At 50.5% G+C, this 18,605-nt stretch overlaps 2 protein-coding genes across 7 annotated transcripts in view; one reads left to right on the top strand and one right to left on the bottom strand.

Moving 5' to 3' along the window:
* Positions 1–1,779: 1,779 nt before the first annotated feature.
* On the bottom strand, positions 1,780–5,251 carry SOWAHD (sosondowah ankyrin repeat domain family member D). Its single transcript, XM_050964526.1, has 2 exons — positions 4,933–5,251; positions 1,780–4,448 (listed from the first exon to the last, which is right to left on the bottom strand). Exon 2 carries the CDS (start codon positions 4,314–4,316, stop codon positions 3,231–3,233), a length of 1,086 nt encoding a protein of 361 aa, XP_050820483.1. The 5' UTR covers positions 4,317–4,448; positions 4,933–5,251; the 3' UTR covers positions 1,780–3,230.
* An 11,843-nt stretch (positions 5,252–17,094) lies between these two features.
* SEPTIN6 (septin 6) overlaps positions 17,095–18,605 on the top strand; it is a 42,599-nt gene continuing 41,088 nt past the window's right edge. For 5 of the 6 annotated variants that reach the window (XM_050964519.1, XM_050964522.1, XM_050964516.1 and 2 more), the window contains exon 1: positions 17,095–17,181. In XM_050964519.1, the coding sequence (XP_050820476.1) occupies positions 17,152–17,181 (30 nt within the window). In that variant the 5' untranslated portion in view covers positions 17,095–17,151. The remainder of the gene's footprint in view (positions 17,182–18,605) is intronic. The other variant, XM_050964517.1, reaches the window with a different exon arrangement.

The raw sequence follows: 18,605 nt of genomic DNA, 5'->3' as shown, positions 1-18,605 counted from the left end.
ATTATTAGATAATTGTCTAGATAATACTTAGTCCTGCCCTCAGAGCCGAGGTCTGGACTGACTGGTCCCTTCCAAATCTATGATTCTGCTACTGTTATTCTGCTATTTTATTCAGACAGTGGCAACTTCCAGCAGGGAGCTGCCTTTTCCTTGGGAAAATAACTCCTTATAATTGTTTTTAAAACATTTCCCCACTGAATCTTCCTTTTGATTCAAACCTTACCTTAAAGGGACAATGTCCAGACATATTTAGGCCCAAACTGGGGTTTGGTGAAAACAAGCTTGTACAGAATCTTGGCCAACAGGGCTATTTCCATAGTTTAAATGATTATTATTTCAGTGGTCGCTTGGTTTTTTTCTCTTTTCACGTAGATTGAAAGCTCTTAGGGACAGGGCCTGCCAGTTTATATCAAGCCTAACGCAATGGGGTTCTGGTCCAGGACTGAGGCTCTTCTGCATTATAGCAACATAAATCATAGTTCAGTGAAATAAGTGTTCCTCTGCATCCTGGGAACCCGGACTTTGCAAAAATGTGCTAATGCACAAGAACCAGGAAATCAGGGCTGAGGTTTACAAGGATGCTCAAGGAATTTGGATGTCCAAGTCCCACTAACTGTAATGGAATTCAGGTGTCCAAGTCCCCTAGGCAACTTTGGAAATCTTTGCCTAAGTGGAGTAGGAACAGACCAGTCTGTTCTCATTATGTGTGCCGAGTGAAATGCAGAGTAAATTAGACTAGTTGGGTTTAGTAATCAAAGGTGCTGATGATAAAATAAGTCATTATTTCTATTAACCCTGCAGACCCAACACAGCTAGGAGACAGCTGGATTCTATCTCACATCATTGTTTACATGGTCCTGGTCAGATACATTGGTGCAATCTCACTGAAATCTCTCAAATTACCCAGGTGTCACTGAGGGCCTAATTTGGCCTGCAGGATCTTTATTACTGGTGATGATGCACAGCAAGGAAAGAAACTAGCTTAAGTCTCAGAGCCTCTCTTATATTTCTAGGGCTGGCAGTTAGAAGGGAAACATCATTTTCCGTTATAAATGGAGTCTAGAGAAGATGAGCATGGAACTCCAGGAGCCCATTTTACAGCACTTCTCAAAGCAGAACCACACTATAAATAAATACCACAGTTAAAAAACATCTGACTCTGTGTGAAACCGAGGCTGGGGCAGCTGTTAGTTTTAGGCCATTCTGAGGCAGCCCCAAAACTTAAAACAAGTTGGGCAAAGTTCCATTTTTCTGATGAATAGCATACACTTCAGACAAGTGAGTAGAATAGGATTTACCTTTTTAATACTTACAAATCTCAGCAGCGATACATTAGAAAGAAGGATTAGGAACCACGCCCCTCTTTGTCTCTCTGGAGTGTCACTTCACCACATGCCCTGTATACTGTAGTTTGTTGTTCTTATCTATGTACTCTTTCCATTTCTCAGAACAATGTGTCACCAGCTCCTCCTTCCTGTAGGAATCTGATCTAAGTTCCTTTCTTCTGCATGCAGGGCCGGTGCAACCATTTAGGCGATCTAGGCGGTCGCTTAGGGCACTAGGATTTGGGGGGTGCCATTTTCTTCGGCAGAGGCCGCGGAGGCCGGATCTTTGGCTTCCCTGGTCGCTACCGGCATTTAGGCGGAGGGAGCTGGGGCAGGGGAGCGGGGGGAGGGCCACCTGCAGCAAGTAAGGGGGGAGGGGAGGCACACAGGGGAATTCCCGCAAGGGGGGGGTGCCTCAGGACAGAGGGGGGAGATGACATGGGGGGAGGGGGTGGGAGGGCACAAGGTGGAAGTTTCCCCTAGGGCGTGAAACATCCTTGCACCGGCCCTGTCTGCATGGAACCCACCTACAGTAACTTCCGCCTAATCTGGCCCCCTTTCCCTCCCACCCAGGGCTCCCCATCTATTACTTTAAAATCTTCAAACAGGTGTAGAGAGGATATCTGTTCCCGTCCTTTTCTCCCCGGTCTGTCTGTCCTTTGGGAGTGTCAGAGCTGCTTAACCAAGCTGCACCTCCTCACTCCACCATCTACTCTGTGCTCCACCACCAGAGTCAAATTGGGGACTTAAGCTTTTATTTGACCCAGCATATAGCTTATAGGAAAAGAAATGCACATGATACTTCCCAGGGCATTTTGAAGCCATATGTAGTTTAGTGGCATTACCTGTTTTCTGTATTTTTCCTCCGTGTTCGTCCTTAGCAGAGACATGTCATGAAAAGAGGATTTTTGTTTTTGGAGTTTCAGTGTCTGCTTATTCCCCACCTGAAATCCAAATCCTCTGTGACATCTCAGTGAGTCACCGTGGAATGTGTAATGACACGCTGCTAACAGTCTGTCCAAGGCCCTCTGAGCACCCTGCAGACAACAATCACGCTAATCTTACACCCTCATTGTGAAGTAGGGACTGGGCATTATCCTCATTTGGAAAAGAGGAAACTGAGGCACAGAGCGATGAAGTGCCTTGACCAAAGTCATGTGAAAAGCTTTTTGCATAGCCAGAAATAGACTCCAAGTTCTCCATCCAGTCCTGTGCTTTAACCACAAGACTGCACTTCCTCTGCCACTCCATCCTGTGACTTGTGCCTTTGGGCAGAGAGACACCATAAGCAGCAAGAAGAGAAGAACTAAAGGTAAACCAGCACCTCTTTCCATCCTGCTGTTCTCAGTGACAGCGCTGGAGCAGGCAGGGAAACAATGTAAAGAAAGCAGAGGAGCCTGCTTATCCCGATGCTCTGCTTATAGAACCATGCCCTGGCCAACTGTGCAAAACCTGAGTAAAGGGGCCTGTGTGGGGCACTTGCGTGAGGGCTGGGACTGGCAGGCTGCACTTCCGGGTCTCCATTCATGCTGGAGAGATTCGGCAGCTGGAGAAATGTTACGGTAAGAGGCTTCCATTGTACAGGCAGAATAGTTACTGCAGGGCAAATCCTGCCCCCAGCTACGCGTGCACAATTGCTAAACAGTGGATTGCCGGAGGAATGGTGCACAAACTTCTACAGGCAGGATCCAAGCCTGTGCAGGTTTGCAGAAGTCTTAGCCAATGGTTCTTGAGTAATTTCAGTGCACCAGCTGCCATTGGTTAGTCTCGGCTCAGCAAGTCTCCTGTACCAACGCTTTGCCACCCCACTGCAGCCCCCTGCTATCTTTCCCAGCCCCACCCAACCTGCTCTTTAAAACTAGTTCACAGGCAACATCAAACTGCTTCTTAGCCACAAAAGACAATTTAAAGGTCTTGGAAGAATGACAGTGCCTGTCTGAACATGCTCCTGAAGGATGGCAGTCTGGCGAACACCTGGGTCCTCCATTCAGCACCAGAGCCACCAGCCTCTCGGGAGGACATGCAGTTGTTGTTGGTGTTCCACACACCAAGCTGGGCCAGGTCTTCCTCTAAAGCCCCTGACAGCTCCTTCAGCTCCCTGGAGGCATCTGCTCTCAGGTACTGCCAGGCTTTGTGGCCGCTGTGGTCCCGCAGGCTCGTGTTGGCACCGTAGGCTCCCACCAACACCTTGATGACCATCTCGTGTCCCTGCAGGGCAGCCAGATGCAGGGGTGTCAGCCCACCACTGGCCGTGGGAGTGTTGACATCTGCATGGTAGCCCTTCTTCTCTGCACAGGTGATCACCTCGATCAGGGCCTCATGGTGGCCATGCTTGGCCAGCCAGTGGAGGGCAGTGAACCCTGTCACAAAATCTCTCCTGTTCAGCAGGCTGGGATCCACATCTAGCAACCTCACGATGCTCTCAGGGTTCCCCTGGGCCACAGTCAGCATCCACTCATGCTCGAGGGGGTCTAAGGCTAAGGACAAGTCCTCAGGGCTCTGTTCCAACCTCTGCTCCAGCTCTTGTTGCATCCCCACAGCAGGGCTGCTGCTGCTGGCTATCTTCTGAGCAGCTGCAAGCCACATAGCGCCCTCGGCTCCACTGCTCTGCAGCAGAACCTCCTTCAGACCTCTCCGCCGTGCGCTGCCCCGACCAATGGAGAGCCTGGCTGCATCAGAGCTCACATCCCAGTTACCTGAACCTCTACTACCCCTGCCCATGCTCCTGATCAGGTCCCTCTTCTGTGACTGGCGGAGTTTCACGTTCCCCACTGCTGCTGCTGCTGCGGATGATGATAATGCCTGGACTTTGGGGTTGGGCGCCTGGCTGTCAATAAGTGCCTCTGCTCGAGACTGGGAGGCCTCTGGCAACACATGTGGCTCAGTGCCCTTTGATACCTCCAGACTCTCTACCTTCTGCCTCCTGGCCATGATGTCTGTTGCAGGCTTCACCATCCCCAAGATCTGCTCCTGTGGCTCCCCCAGAGGCATCCGGCTCCCTTTAAGGCATGGTTGAGGCTCTCTGTGCTGCCGGGGTGTGGAGAAGTGGTCCCCTGTCCCGTTGAGACTCTGCCTCCAGTCTCCCCTCCTGAGCTCTCCGGCTGCAGAGCTTCCTGAGACTGCCTTAGAAATGTTGCAAAGAGGAACCAGCATTTAGTTTCTGTGCTCAGGGGGAAGGCACTTGTTGTGAAATAAGTTACAGGCAGCAGCAAATTCTGGGCTGCAGGCAACACACCTTTCAGCTGATCACTGATTTTCAAAGGCTTCACTGTCTGCCATTTATTTACCAAGAGACGCTAGAGCAATTTCCCCTCCACTCCCAGTCCCTCCTCTCTGAACTACCTGCTCCCTGGTTCTTAATATTCAATAACTCCCCAGACGGAGGCTGTGTTTTCTCTCCTCTCCAGATTTTGGCGGCTTGTATGATAACACAACTACATTACAACCCACTGTCCAGCTGGATCTGCAGATCCGGGACCCGTTTGACTTCCTCCTTCCTACATGCAAATCAGTGATAACAGCAGCCAAAAACAAAAAAAAAAAGGAGCTCAGTCCATTGAAGCTGAAAGCAAGCAGTGACTTTTTCACTGCAACAGCTGCCACTTACCTTTCCAATTGCTCCTGTGGTGGGTGGGGAAATAGAGCTCCGGGTGGGCAGAATTCCCAACCTGCCTCTTGCTGGGCACCTTGAGGGCTGCTGCCAGCAGCAGGGCCACTCCTCCTCGGCCTGCTGGTTCTCGCCGCCTCTCCAGACGCACCAGCCTGCTCCTTGCTGAGTTCCTTTGTGTGAAGGTTGCTACTGGTTAGTTTTACTACATAGTAAAAGCTGTGGCGGGACCTTTGTCCTCCTTTTCGACTGAGACAGATTAAGCTGCTGCACGTGACTTTTCATTTCTGCTGCAGGCCTGGCATTAACCTTGGCCATTGGGGATGTGAAACTGAATGCACCCTCTTCCCAGAGAGCAGAAAAACACGCGCTGGCCACAGCCCTAAAGCCTTCAGCCTGTGAAGGTACAACTGTGGGCCCCAAAAGAAGGGTTGCAAGTAAAACCAGTTGGGCCAGACACTTTAAGGGATTTACCTCGAGCATAAACAGCCAGATGGTGCAATATCTCTGGAGTTAGCAATGCACAGGAATGAAAGTGAGAGAAACCTGGGTTTGCGCGAACTCGAGGTAACTGTAGTCAAAAGGGGATAGGCTAATCTACAGGTTGAATATTTCTAGGAGGGGCTGAACGGCTTGTAAAAGGAGATGTCCTCGTTTGTCCATTGAAAGAGACTCTAAAGATCAGTGCAAGGCACCTACTTCCCCTCTTGTGGAAACTCCCTGTGATGAATTCTGATGTGCTGTGTGTGTGAGAGAGAGACAGAGAAAGATTAACTGACTGCTGTCTGCGGGATGGAATCAGAACTGTTTGACTGTGTGTCACAGGCGCTATACTGCTAGCAGCTAATGGAGATTCTTCTAACTCAAGTCCTAATGATTTGTGCTTTTGGGGCAGCAGGACCTGAGTCCTATTCCTTCCATTGCCTTGAAGGTCTGACTGGCCACTCTGTGCAGCAAAGCGACATCCCCAGCTATAAATGCGTACATGCAAAAAGATCACAGGAAACACAGAGGGCTGCAGCTTCCATTTGAAGTCGCCCAGCAATCCAAAAAGTATAATCACTGAGGGACAGTTAATTTGCCTCCTCATTAAGCAGACCTTGAATGTGGCCAACAGTGTCCCATTGGCAATAACCTCTCATCCTCCTCAAGGGGCTAGAAATCCAGCAGCCATGCAAGCTACAGAGAGCTGTCACTGCCCCTTTTAATTCCAGATTAACACAGAGCTGGATCTACACCAGGGGTAGACAACCTATGGCACGCGTGTTGAAGGTGGCACACGAGCTGATTTTCAGTGGCACTCACGCTGCCCGGGTCCTGGCCACCTGTCCGGGGGGCTCTGCATTTTAATTTAATTTTAAATGGAGCTTCTTAAACATTTTAAAAACCTTATTTATTTTACATACAACTATAGTTTAGTTATATATTATAGACTCATAAAAAGAGACCTTCTAAAAATGTTAAAATGTATTACTGGCATGCAAAACCTTAAATTAGAGTGAATAAATGAAGACTCGGCACATTACTTCTGAAAGGTTGCCAGCCCCTGATCCACACCATCAGCAGCGTCAGGCTGATGGCTCTTGACTCAGAGCCTGCCATACACAATGAGACCAGGCTGTGGCACACTCATGCTGCTCTCAGACAGTCCAGGAGTCAGCTGACTTCTGGAGGGTAAAAGCTAACAACAGAATGGGGGAAACTACTCTCCAGAGCCCCGGTTAAATTATGGCCTTTTTGGGTCCTTTCTTCCGTTGGCCTTTACTTCTAGTTCTCAGAAACGTGGCAGCTGTAAAGCAGTTGGTAGGGTGCGCACTTCTCCACACGTTGCCCCAACACCATGTCTCTACCCTGATAAGGAGGGACGGCCTGGCCAGAGGGACGAGTCCAGCCCTGCACCTCTCCTGAGACTGCAGACGAGGGGGCCCAATAACAGTACTGGAGGTTTTGTGTTAGAGACACAGGTTTGTTGGGAAATGAATGAATCTCACTTCCCGGAGGCTGCCAAACAGCCATTGTAGCTGTTGTTATGAGAACTTACTTGTGTTGTGATAGCATGTAGGGCTAGGTGCTGTACAAACACAGGCAAAAGGATGGTGTGTAACAGGCAGTCTGCCCCTTTAAGGGTCAGATGGGGTAGAGAGTGGCCAGCCCTGTTCTGTGGAGGAGCAGTTGCTGGGACTCACCCACCCCAGCTGGACAGCTGCAAGTGACTGGGTCTGATGAGTCCCAGCTAGGGAATATAAATGCAGGCCCCAGGTCTGGGCTGGTGCTTGATCCTGGGGGAGGGCTGGGAGTTGTCAGAAGAGAATGAGGAAGACAGCGATGGTGACAACATGAGTACCAGCAGGCCCTTAGCTAAGGAAAATCCTGCCCATGGAGCTGCTGGAGGCCAGAAAGTCTTGGCTGGGAACAGGACTCCTACTTTGTTATTGGTCCATGGTTCCTTTTTGGTGCTGGGGAGTAAGCAAGGCTCTGAGGTAAGGGTTACACACACTGAACCAGGGCGATAATCAGATCCACTACTCCTCCAAAGGGCTTCCAATCAGAGAGGGAAAGGCTCCCTCCTAACCTGGCCTGGGGTTGAACCTCTCAGTCAAGCTTGACTGTCAGAGACTCTGTATTTCTCTTTTGGTGGTGGGGACAGGGATGCCCGGGGGGTGGGGGGTAAATGAGGCAATTTGCCCCGGGCCTCACAGGGGCCCCTGTGTGCTGCCCTTGCCCTAGTGCCGGCTCTGCATCTCCCATTGGCTGGGAACCGTGACCAATAGGAATGCAGGTGCAGCACCTGCAGATGCGAGGGCAGCACAAGGAGCCTCCCTGGCCACCCATGCACCCAGGGGCCACAGGGACCTAGCAGCCACTTCCTGGGAACTGCAATAAGTGCTGCCAGGACCCTGCCCTCCCCCTCCCAATCCCCTGCCCCAGCCTGGAGTCCCCACCAGCACTCAAACCCTCTCCTGGAGCCTGCACCCCACAATCCCCTACCCCAGCCCATAGCCTGATCCTATGTGCTAAACCCATCATCCCCAGAGCCCACATCCCCAGCTGGAGTCTGCACCCCCTCCTGCACTCCAAGCTCCTCGGTCCCAGTTCAGAGCCCCTTCCTGCAACCCAAACCCAGCCGAAGCCCTTTCCCCCGCAACCCCAACCTCCTGCCCCAGCCTGGAGCCCTCATTTCTGGCCCCACCTGGAGCTCATACTCCCCCTACACACCCCAGCCCAGTGAAAGGGGGTGGGGGAGAGCAAGCGATGGAGGGAGGGGGGATGGAATAAGCAAGGAGCGGGGCCTCAGAGAAGAGGCAGGACTGGGGCTGGGGTGTTCGGTTTTGTGAGATTAGAAAGTTGGCAACCCGAGAAGAGCTGCGAGCCAGGACACCTGCTATTTTATTTGTTTTTCATTCCTACAAAGATGGCGTCTCACCTTTGGTAAGAGATCAGCTGACAAGCGGGAAATGAGCAGAACAGCCCAGAGTGGCCTCCCAAGGGCTGATTCTTCAGTGACTCCTGAGAGCTCCACAACTCACACACGGGCCTGCATTGCTAAGAGCTCCTCCGGACCAAAGCCTGCTTCCTGCTCGGCGCAGGGCGTTAGGTGAATCCTCCGGCCCCCACACCACAGCATGGGGCAGATACCTCTCTGCTGCTACTTAAGGCTGGGGCAGCTACTGCTGTTGCTGCCTAATTCTCAGTTCTTCTGAGGCTTGTCTATGCTGCTGTAGCAGACCCCTGGGAGAGGTGCTCCACAGACCAGGCATAATAGGTATGAGGACTCCGTGCTAGCCCTACTGTCCGCCCTTGACAAGGGGATCATCATGGCAAGGCTGTGGGCAGGAAAGGGGGTATAGCTGGAGTGCACTGAGCTAACAGGGAACCATGGGAAGCCGAGGATAACTTAGTGCAGCCTTGGGGCTGCTCTAACATACACCATGGGCCCCTAGCAGCACCACAATATAGAAAGCACAAAGGCAGCTTAAAGCTACTGTCCCAAGGACAAGAACAGAGGTACCTAGAACTGGGATCTGAAACAGGCCCTGACTTCTGCTGTCAATTCTTTTAGATCCAGTTAGTAATTCCCCAAAAGCCAGGCTATTTGAATTAGTTATTTGACACAGAGCCAAGCTGCACGCCCCAGAACACACACAGCCCTGCCATTGAAGACACTGATAGGTACGTGCTCATAAACCATGGCAGAAATTGGCACAGAAGGAGCGACAGATAATGAGCCCTTCTTTGCCTTCTGTTTTCCTCTGACTCTTACTGGGCAGAGAGCACTGTGCTAACTGAAAGTTTGTGCTGTCATCTGGTTGATGACTTTGGCCTGTGGATTTTAATCTCTGTCCTCTGGAGCATCATGACGTAAATGACAACATGTGCTCTAGACAGAAGAGGTAAAAAATATCAGGGCATTATGAGCAGATGAGTATCTTTCCTGTGCCATTAGGAAAACATCTCTCATAAGAGGTAAAGGAACTGCAGCCAGCTGATCGCATGCTGCACATGCAGGGGATGCCAGACAGCTAGCAGCAGAGGGAAATGTATTAGACACTGAGATCAGCATAGCTGGAGGGAACTCCCTGCTCCACTGGGAAGCATTTGTGTTTTCAAAATGAATCCGCTGATGAGCTTGCCGGGTCCCACAGGCTGCTCCAGGGACTCTCAAGTGATGTCACTGCAGCAGCTGTGTCCTGCTGTACCGCCCGATCATTCTGTTGTGGCCAGCAGCATAACAGCCATTCAAGATCTCTCCTGTGTGTCAGCGACTCCATGTATGTATGTCTGTTTGTCCCTTATGGGACACGTGCTGCTCTGCTTTACCATGTGGTGTGGAGCAAAAAGGTGTGGCAAAGCTCCAAAGGGAGGGAACTGCACCATCTGTGACCTTGGTCCCTGGAGAAGCCTCTCCATGTGACCCCCATGCAGTAGGATTTGCATTGCTGTTCGCTCACCTCCATAAAATCCACCCACCTGCCCACACACACCTGCCAAGGTCATAATATTTGAAAAATCAGAAGAGGAAATAATTACTCTGAGGCTGCTAACATTAAACACTGATGTTTCTAGGAAAGGATCGGAGTATTTCCATCCATCCACACAGAAATAGTGTACGGCACTACGGCCACGTTGGAATGCCAAGTGGATGTGACATGCACACGCAGGGAATGGGTGCTGGCTTTTATTCCCTGGGGCTTTGCTGTAGCCACGGTGAGATCAGCAGAGTAGACATGAGAGGTTGCTCTTGCTGCTCTGTGTTGCTTGAAGTAAATATGGTTAATGCACTTGGTAGTAGGACTAGTGGCTGATTCAGTCAGTGCAGTAGAGAGGCTTCCTTTGTATGCAAATTTGCTATGCTGTAAGGGCCCAATCCTGTGAGGTGCTAGCTGTATTGAGAGCTCAGGATTTGGCCCACACTGACTCCCCCAGTTTGAACTGTCCTGTCAGCCTCGCCTGGTTGCAAACTCCTTAGGGCAGACACAGAGCTTTCCTCTGTATTTTGTACAGGGCTGGGCATGCTCTGGGTGCTTAACAAATAATGAGGCTCACCACACTAACTGCACTGGCATGTTAAAGGGCTCATTCTTGCTCCCACTGAAATCAATGAAAGTTTTGCCTTTTACTTCCATGGGAGCAGCGACCAGCCAAAATTCCCTCCTCTCTGAAATGTCACCGCTCCTGGTTTTTTCCCCATAGGTCTCTGTTGTTAATTACGTATTAAGTGCTCCTCATCTCAGGATGGCTTTGATTTGCCCTGCTTTCCAGCAACCTTCCTTCACCCCTCCCCATCTCCTCATCTTCCCTGCTCCTGAATCATCTAATTTCTCCTCCTCTTTCTTTTTCTGTGCTACAAAAAGGGCATTGTAGGGTGAGTGTACTTTATATTAGAGCTAATTCAGCCAGTTACCCTTTTTACTTAGGCTACATCTCTAATACAATCTCACTGGTTAACATGCCTTAAAATCCTAAATTTAAAAAATAGAAGACTGTTTGACTTGCCTTTTCAGGTGGCTGCCCAGCCCCAGAGCAAGGACATCTATGTGACCTGTCACTTGTGCCAACGGGATCAGATCTGGGGAAGGAATCTGCTGCATACAGAAAACACACTAACCTCTATACAGCACATACTGCACAGACATGCAGGTAAATGTGATTGTGGGAGAATGCAGGAGGCAAGCAAGTGTAATGCAACTCAAAGAATTACAACCAATTCTGATCAGAACACACTCGACTCCTCAAGGGTTTGTCCTGGGGAGAATTGCCTCTTAGCTGCTGTTTGACTCACAGGCTGCTGAACTGAATTAACAACATGAGCAGTTTTCTTTGGCAGCTGGGCACACGCTAAAGAAATTGGTAAAAAAGGAGGGTTTCTATCTGGAATACTGAACTTGGAACCCTACAGAGATTGAACAGCTGAGAAAGCCGTTTTGCAGAAACCACAGCAGCTCCAAAGACAATTAAACAAGGAACCAGACTTTCTGCAAACTGAAGCAAAAGGGTGCCCATCCTGGGAATGCTGAAGCACAATGAACAATGTACGGTGGGGCTGTAAAGTACTTCAGAAAGGTGGTACTCTACCACCAATCTGATTCAATTGAGGGAAGCCGTCCTTCTTCTAGACAACCTCAAATATGCATTATGGTTGGGCAATACTGTGCACCCATTTTAGAGGCTATATGGGGAAGCCTGGATCATGTGAGGAAGCCAAAGCTAGTGAAGATTAAAACATAAATGTCCGTTGGTTTCCTCTTAGGGAGCTGTGAGGTTTAGTGAGTGGGCTCTGGTGGTTATAGAGGACACAGGGAATCAAGAAAATGGCAGCTGCTGGTGACTCTGAGCTGTAGGAACTTGGCCAAGTTGCTTAACTTCTCCATACGGCTGTTTTCCCCTACTGTAAAATGGGGCTTGGTAATATTCTGCTGGAAGGGGCAGAATGTTATTAATTATGGTTATCGTTCTGTAATGGACAAACACAGGTTTCTAGCTGCTGTGTATCTCATCATGCTAGGAAAATCCAGTACCTGGTTTCAAACCTTTCTAAGGTGGCTTACCTCAGACAATGGTCCAGGCAGGGCTGGCGCAACCCATTAGGCAACCTAGGCGGACTCCTAGGGCGCTAACATTTGGGGGGTGGTGACCGCGGCAGCCGGATGTTCAGCCACTGCAGTTGTCGGCGGTATTTCGGGGGTGAGACCTTCCACCGCCTCCGTCGGGGGCCCCATTTTGTGGGAGGGACCTTCCGCCGGCTAGGGCGCCAAAAAGGCTGCCGGCGCTCCTGGGCCCAGGTATTCCGTGCCTGTTGAGATCCACTGCTACAATGGGCCCAGTCTCTAGTTGTTTACTCAAACATTGGCTTCAAAGGGAGTTCATCCTTCAGTGAGGATGGGAGTTCACCTCCCTCTGGTGTTATCAGAGAAAGCCCTTTCCAATAGGAAGTCTAAATAGTTCTATTTCCTTAGAGCAGCAAATTTGTATGACTGGGATCTCATAGATAATGATTAGATATGACATCAACACAAGGGACAGAGGGACCCAAAGAGGAAGAGAAATGAGTGATACACAGAACTTCACTTCCCAGCAGCTCATTCTTGTTTCTGGTTGTCTCATTACTATCTGCAAACTATTACCCCAGAACTGTGAATGGTTTGATTCCATGCTATGCCGACAACTTCCCCGCAGAATGTGAGCTGGGAAAGCTGAATGGGTAGAGAAAGATGGTACAAGGTCAATGTGATCTCTGCAAGATCATCAAACTAACAAGCTTCCTCTGGGGCCACATGAATATTAAATCATATTTGCACATGGTTAATTGTCTCTGTATACTTTAAATCCCAGGAAGCTGTTTACTCTGCATGTGAATTCTGGATCTGCATGTGAATTCTGGATCTCCTCTCACACCAGCATAATTCCAGTGACTTCCACTGAACTACTCCTGATTTATACTGGTGTCTGCAAGGAGATGAGACTGGGACACAATCCTGTGAGGTGCTGAATGCCTCCTGGTTTATTCTGCTTTATTCATAGATTATAAAACCAGAAGGGGCCATTGTGATAATCTGATCTCCTGCCTAACACAGTCCACAGCATTTCCCTGAATTAATTCCTGTTTGAACTACAACATATCTCCTAGAAAAACATCCAGTCTTGATGTCAAAGTTTCAGTGATGGAGACTGTCACAGTCCTGTGTAAGACACAGAATGAAACGTGGGATGAAATCTTGGCTCCAGTGAAGTCACTGGAAGTTTTGCCATTGACTTCAATCCCACAAAGCTTAGATTATTAGACCTCCTGCAGTTCTGGTAGATCACTTGCAGATTTGCATGGGCTCGATGTTACCGATCATTACTTGTGTAAGTTGCCCTTCTGCATTCATATCTCCTAAGAATTAAGTCCACTTTTAATAGATCAGCCACAAAGTTTTGAAAAAGGAGTTGAAAAATGAGTATCTCCTGATACATGCAATCTAGACAACATCTTTTGCAATGGAACTAATTGCATTATAAGCACATCAGCAGTAGGGAAGGGTGTGCGGTCCCAAAAAAATATTGTCAGCACCTGATTGCATTCACTTAAAGGACCCCATGGTGCTATGAGTTAGTGATTCCCACAAGATGAATACTTTCATTTTGCATCAGACTCAATGGGAGTTAAAGCTATTCAAAACATTGCAGAATTGGGCCTGATCCTGTACTACTGAGGTCGATGGATACCTAGCTCATCTCACAGGCTCAATCCTGCACTGGTCTCTATTAAGGTGGGCTCTCTTGTGCCCATGTGGAGTCCCACTGAAGCCACTAGGACTCTACACAGGAACAGGCTGAGATAGAGAATCCCGGTGCAGGACTGGAACCACATTTAGGTGCCTAAGTAGGGATGCTGGTGCCTAAAGTTAGCCACTCAAATTTGAAAATGTTGGTGCTGGTTCCCAGACTGAGCAGAGGGATGGCTCCTGCTGGCTCCTTTGATGGTCATGAAAATACTGTTTCATGGAAAGCTTCAACTGCTTTGCACAGAGATCTGAATTTTGCAGGCTGGCAGCTAGTAAGAGTGGCTGATAATTGACTTGTCAAATTGCAGGACTCTGACAAAATTAAGGGACTAAATCCGCATCCTAGTGAAGTCATTGGGGTTTTGCTGTGGAGTTCAGTTGAATCAGGAATTTGCCCCTAGTCTTTGTTTTTGGGCTGCTCTGTAGGGAAACTGGACTTCATAACTGGTGTAATGTGTTAAGACACAAAGCTGATGATGGGAACACGTCAACATGGTTAACTTCCATTTCTTTGGCAGGATTAGCCAGACCCTTCCTTTCTGCTGGGGCCAGGCTGTGCAGAGAAGTTTCCATCAAAACATTCCCTGCTTATTCTGTGATGGAGCCCAAGTAAAAGGAGGGCATATGCTTGCACTGTGAGTGAGTGACTCCACTTGTTCTCCCATGTAGACAAGAATGTCAGATCTGAACTAGAAACAAGGCCAGAGTTGCCCGTCTTACACTGACCTGCATGGTACTAGCCTTTTTCATATTTTGTCCCTGAAATGTGCTGAGCACATGGATAATATTTCCCCCCTTTAGAATACTTGTCAGGTGTTTATTTGTGCTCTCTGGCAGGCAGGGGGCTGTGAGTGAGGGGACTGCTCATTCACAGACAGGGAAATCACTCCAACTCTCCCTTCAGAGAGGTGGCAACATTTTAACAAGGAGGCTGTTCATGGTCCCCACATGCCCCCTCTTATCACATCAGTACTGTGGAGACTTGTTCTCACCATAGGGAATTCTTCTTACCCAGAGCTGCAAACTGCTTGTTGTTATGTGTTTACAGAATATCTGTGTTTGGCTCAAGAATGCGAGTTGTGATTTTGTTTGATATGTAACTATTTGTTCGCATCTCTCACGCGAGTTTTGATTTGAATTGCTGATCTTTCTTTAAAACATTTCCTTTAGTTTTGTAATGGAACTCCAGTGCTGTGCATAATACAGGAGTGGAGGTCTGATAAAACTGGTAAACTAGGGCATGCTGTTCCTTTGGGAGCAGAAGGTTTCTGGTTTCTGGGGGTGTCCAGTGATCATGAGGTTAAATTGAAGGGACTCAGGGATTGAGGTGCATCCATTATCAACCTGCAAGGCAAAGACAGGGCTGGTGTAGCTCAAAAGAGAGTGCTTGAGTGGCTGACAAGCTGGTTGTGCTAGGGCAGGGGTAGGCAACCTATGGCACGGGTGCCGAAGTTGGCACATGAGCAGACTTTCAGTGGCACTCACACTGACCGGGTCCTGGCCAACAGGCTGGGGGGCTCTGCATTTTAATTGAATTTTAAATGAAGCTTCTTAAACATTTTAAAAGCCTTTTTTACTTTACATACAACAATAGTTTAGTTATATATTATAGACTTATAGAAAGAGACCTTCTAAAACTGTTAAAATTGTGTTACCCGTACGCAAAACCTTAAATTAGAGTGAATAAATGAAGACTTGGCACACCACTTCTGAAAGGTTGCCGATCCTTGTACTAGGGAATTAGGACAGGCAAGACTCTCGCCTGCTGGAGGCACGTGGTAACAAGGTGACTCAATCCTGGTGCCCTGAGAACCATCCTAGCCACCACTGTCAATCCAAGCTTTCACCTCCCAGGTGTGCTGCAAGAACTGGTGTGCTCTGAATGACAGAAGGAGGATCTGCTCTTGTCATGGACCCCTGCTCATGTGTGGGGCCCCCTGACTGCAATGCAGCTTTGCACAGGCCCTGGGATCTGCCGGCGGGCATTTTATCACAGGATGGTGGCCTTTAGTAGATGAAAGGAATATAGTTGATATAATATATTAGAATATAGCATTTATACCATCTTTCATGGACTCTGAATTGAAAATAATTAATGTTGGCTTGGGTAAGAACACTAGCACATGGACTGAAAAGTGGCCAAAAGGTGTTAAACCAAAGGTAACAATAAACAGAAATGTATCCTAGTGGCAGAGATGTGTAATGGAGTGTCATTGAGACTGATGTCAGCACCAGTCATCAGGCTGGGTCCTGGGCGCAGCTCCATGTTGGTGCATTCGGTGCTTACTTTGTAACAAACGAGGTGCTGGGGCTCAAGAACATGTCTTAATTTCATAACTGATGAGGGTCTATGAACTGCCACACCCAAAGGTGCTGGAGCTATGAATTGTCAAGCCTGGAGGAGTGGGGCCTCAGCCCTGACACAAAATAAACACTGGGTGCATCCCTCTGCATGGGCAGAGCACCACTGGGGGCTCCACTGACATGAAACTCATTGTAATCTGGTGGCCTTATTTAACATCTTAATTAATAACCTGGAAGAGGAGTGAATTGTCTGCCAGTGAATTCATCACCGATGGTGCTAAATTGGGACTGAAGCAAGTTCAGAGAAGAGCAACACACATAAGGGGTAGGGGTGGAGAGACTGAATATTGAGGAAAGATTAAAGGAGCTGACCACCAGCTAATGCAGCACATGCCAGCAGCCAGCAGTTTTCAAAGGGAGTAAACACCGAGCTGGGGCAGGAGCTATTTAGGGATAGACTCAGAAGTAACTGAGATGAAGTTTAGGCAGGGAACAAGGCTTGAAATGTAGTAGGATTGAGGAGGGAATCGGGGCAGTGCTGCAGGATCTATCTGCTCCCAGCAGCAGGGCAGGGCTGAGATGGAGGCTGCACGGCCCAGAGGTGCAGGCAGCAGTGTGCAGTCCCTGCGGGCAGGTGGAGGAGGAATGCACCCCCCCCCGCGGGGCGGGCGATGCTGCAGCTGGGGGTGCCTGGCCTGGTGCATCTCCCCCGGGCGCGGCAGCGGTGCAGAACGGGAGCTGCCTGTGCGTATGCGGGGGCGGAGGGGGGGGGGCAGTGGGGCGCATCTCCCTCCCCCGGCTCGCGCAGGGCTCGCACCCTCCCCGCCGCCCAGACACAGTGTAGCGGAGAACTCGCACAGGGCTCGGGCCGGACCATTCCGAGCCGGGGGGGAAGTTCGGCAGCTGCCCTTTGCGGGGCGCGCAGCGGGGAGGGAGCCGGCTCGGGTCCGGCCCGTGGCCGCGCGGAGTGGGTGTGGGTACGCAGGGGCGCGGTGCCGGGGGCGAGCTGTGGGGCGCGGCGGGCGGAGCTGCGGCGCCGCGGCTCCCTCTCCCCCCCCCCCGGCGCAGTGGGCGGGTCCCGGGGTAGCTCGGGCTCCCGGCCGCGCGAGGGGGCGTTTCCTGTTCGGCTCCTGGCGGCGGCGGCGGGGCCATGGCGGCGGCCGAGATCGCGCGGCAGGTGGTGAGCGCGGGGCCGGGCTGGCCGGGCGGGGGGCCCCAGTGGCGCGGGGCCGGGCGGGGGGCGATGCGGGCGGCGCTGCCCGGCCGGGGGGCGATGCTGGGGCGTTTCCGATGCCGAATGAATGGCTGCCCCGGGCGGCTCCGTCCATCCCCGGAGCCCGAGCTGCGAGCGGGACTCGTGCCGCTCCCGCGGGCTGGGGCTGGGGGGCCGAGCTGTTCCCCAGGTCCCCGCGGGCTCGCACGTCCCCATTGCTCCAGAGGCAAAGTTTGGAGGCGAGCTCTGCCATCGGGTAGTTCTGTAGTTCTCCCCCTTCCCCCCCCCCCCGGGTTCCCGGCTTTCACCCCCCTCTCTTCCCCCCCCCGGGTTCCCGGCTTTCACCCCCCTCTCTTCCCCCCACCCCGGGGGATCCCGGCTTGCACCCCCGCTCCCTACTTCGCGATTCCAGCTCCCCGTCGCGGAGAGGGGGCAAGTGTGGCCCGTGTTTAAAGGGGAGAGTTTCTGTGGCTTCAGGGCTCTGCTATTTTTGCAGCTCGTCTGCTCCATGTCACATGTAGCTTTCTGTGCCGCGGTGAAAGCCCAAGTGACTAATGAACCATCCGTGGTTAGGATGCTACCCTGGTACTTGGGAGGCTGGGTTCAGTTCCAGGCATGGCCACAGGCTTCCCAGTCACTGTGCTTCACTTCCCCCTCTGCAGAAATGATAAGAGCACATCCCTGCTTTACAAGGGTGCTGTGGTGTTGCATACCGTGCTGGGGTGCATGCTGTAGCCAGGTGTGAGTGGGGAAGGGTTCCTAGTTAATCCACCCTCTGCCGAGCATGAGAGGGAGTTGTATGCGTGGTTCTAGTGGTGGTGCAACTAGTACATCCTGTCACTTCAGGGTGTGACTACACAGCGTTTTGGAGCCCACAGGAACAAGCCCCGCAGCCCGGGTGGACCAACTTAGGGTAACAGGTCTCATGCTAATGCTCTAGAAATAGCTGTGATGTTGTGGCTTGGTCTCTGGAGTCTAGGGAGGGAGATGGCTGTGAAGAGCCAAAGCTGTGTCTTTAAAATGCTATCTATATTGCTAGTTTTAGAGGTCTAGCACAAGCCCCACTAGCCCAAGTCTGCCAACCCAGGTGGGGAGGCTTATTCCCACAGGCTCCAAAACACTGTGTAGATAACTCTTAGAGGTTAGACATGAAGGGCCCATGAGGTCATCTTGCCATAGCTGAGCATTGGAATAGAAGGCTAGTGTACTCTGTTTTCTCTTCAGTTTGTATAAATCTTTTGCCTTTTACTAAGAAGGAATATCCTTGGTTGATCCTGTAGTTATTTGAAAAATAATGTGGCTTTGTGACTAAAACTTGGGAGTTCATATAGTCGCACTGTCCCTAACTCATCCTGTTATGATGAGATGTTGCATTTATCTAATCTTGGATC

This window comes from Gopherus flavomarginatus, chromosome 8 (genome assembly GCF_025201925.1).
Source record: "Gopherus flavomarginatus isolate rGopFla2 chromosome 8, rGopFla2.mat.asm, whole genome shotgun sequence".
Taxonomy (NCBI): Eukaryota; Metazoa; Chordata; order Testudines; family Testudinidae; genus Gopherus; species Gopherus flavomarginatus.
This window is presented reverse-complemented; position numbering and strand designations above follow the sequence as displayed.

What these genes read in the sequence shown, in the direction of transcription:
- SOWAHD (XM_050964526.1), bottom strand. Translation starts at nt 4,316, where the DNA reads ATGCCTCTGGGGGAGCCACAGGAGCAGATCTTGGGGATGGTGAAGCCT.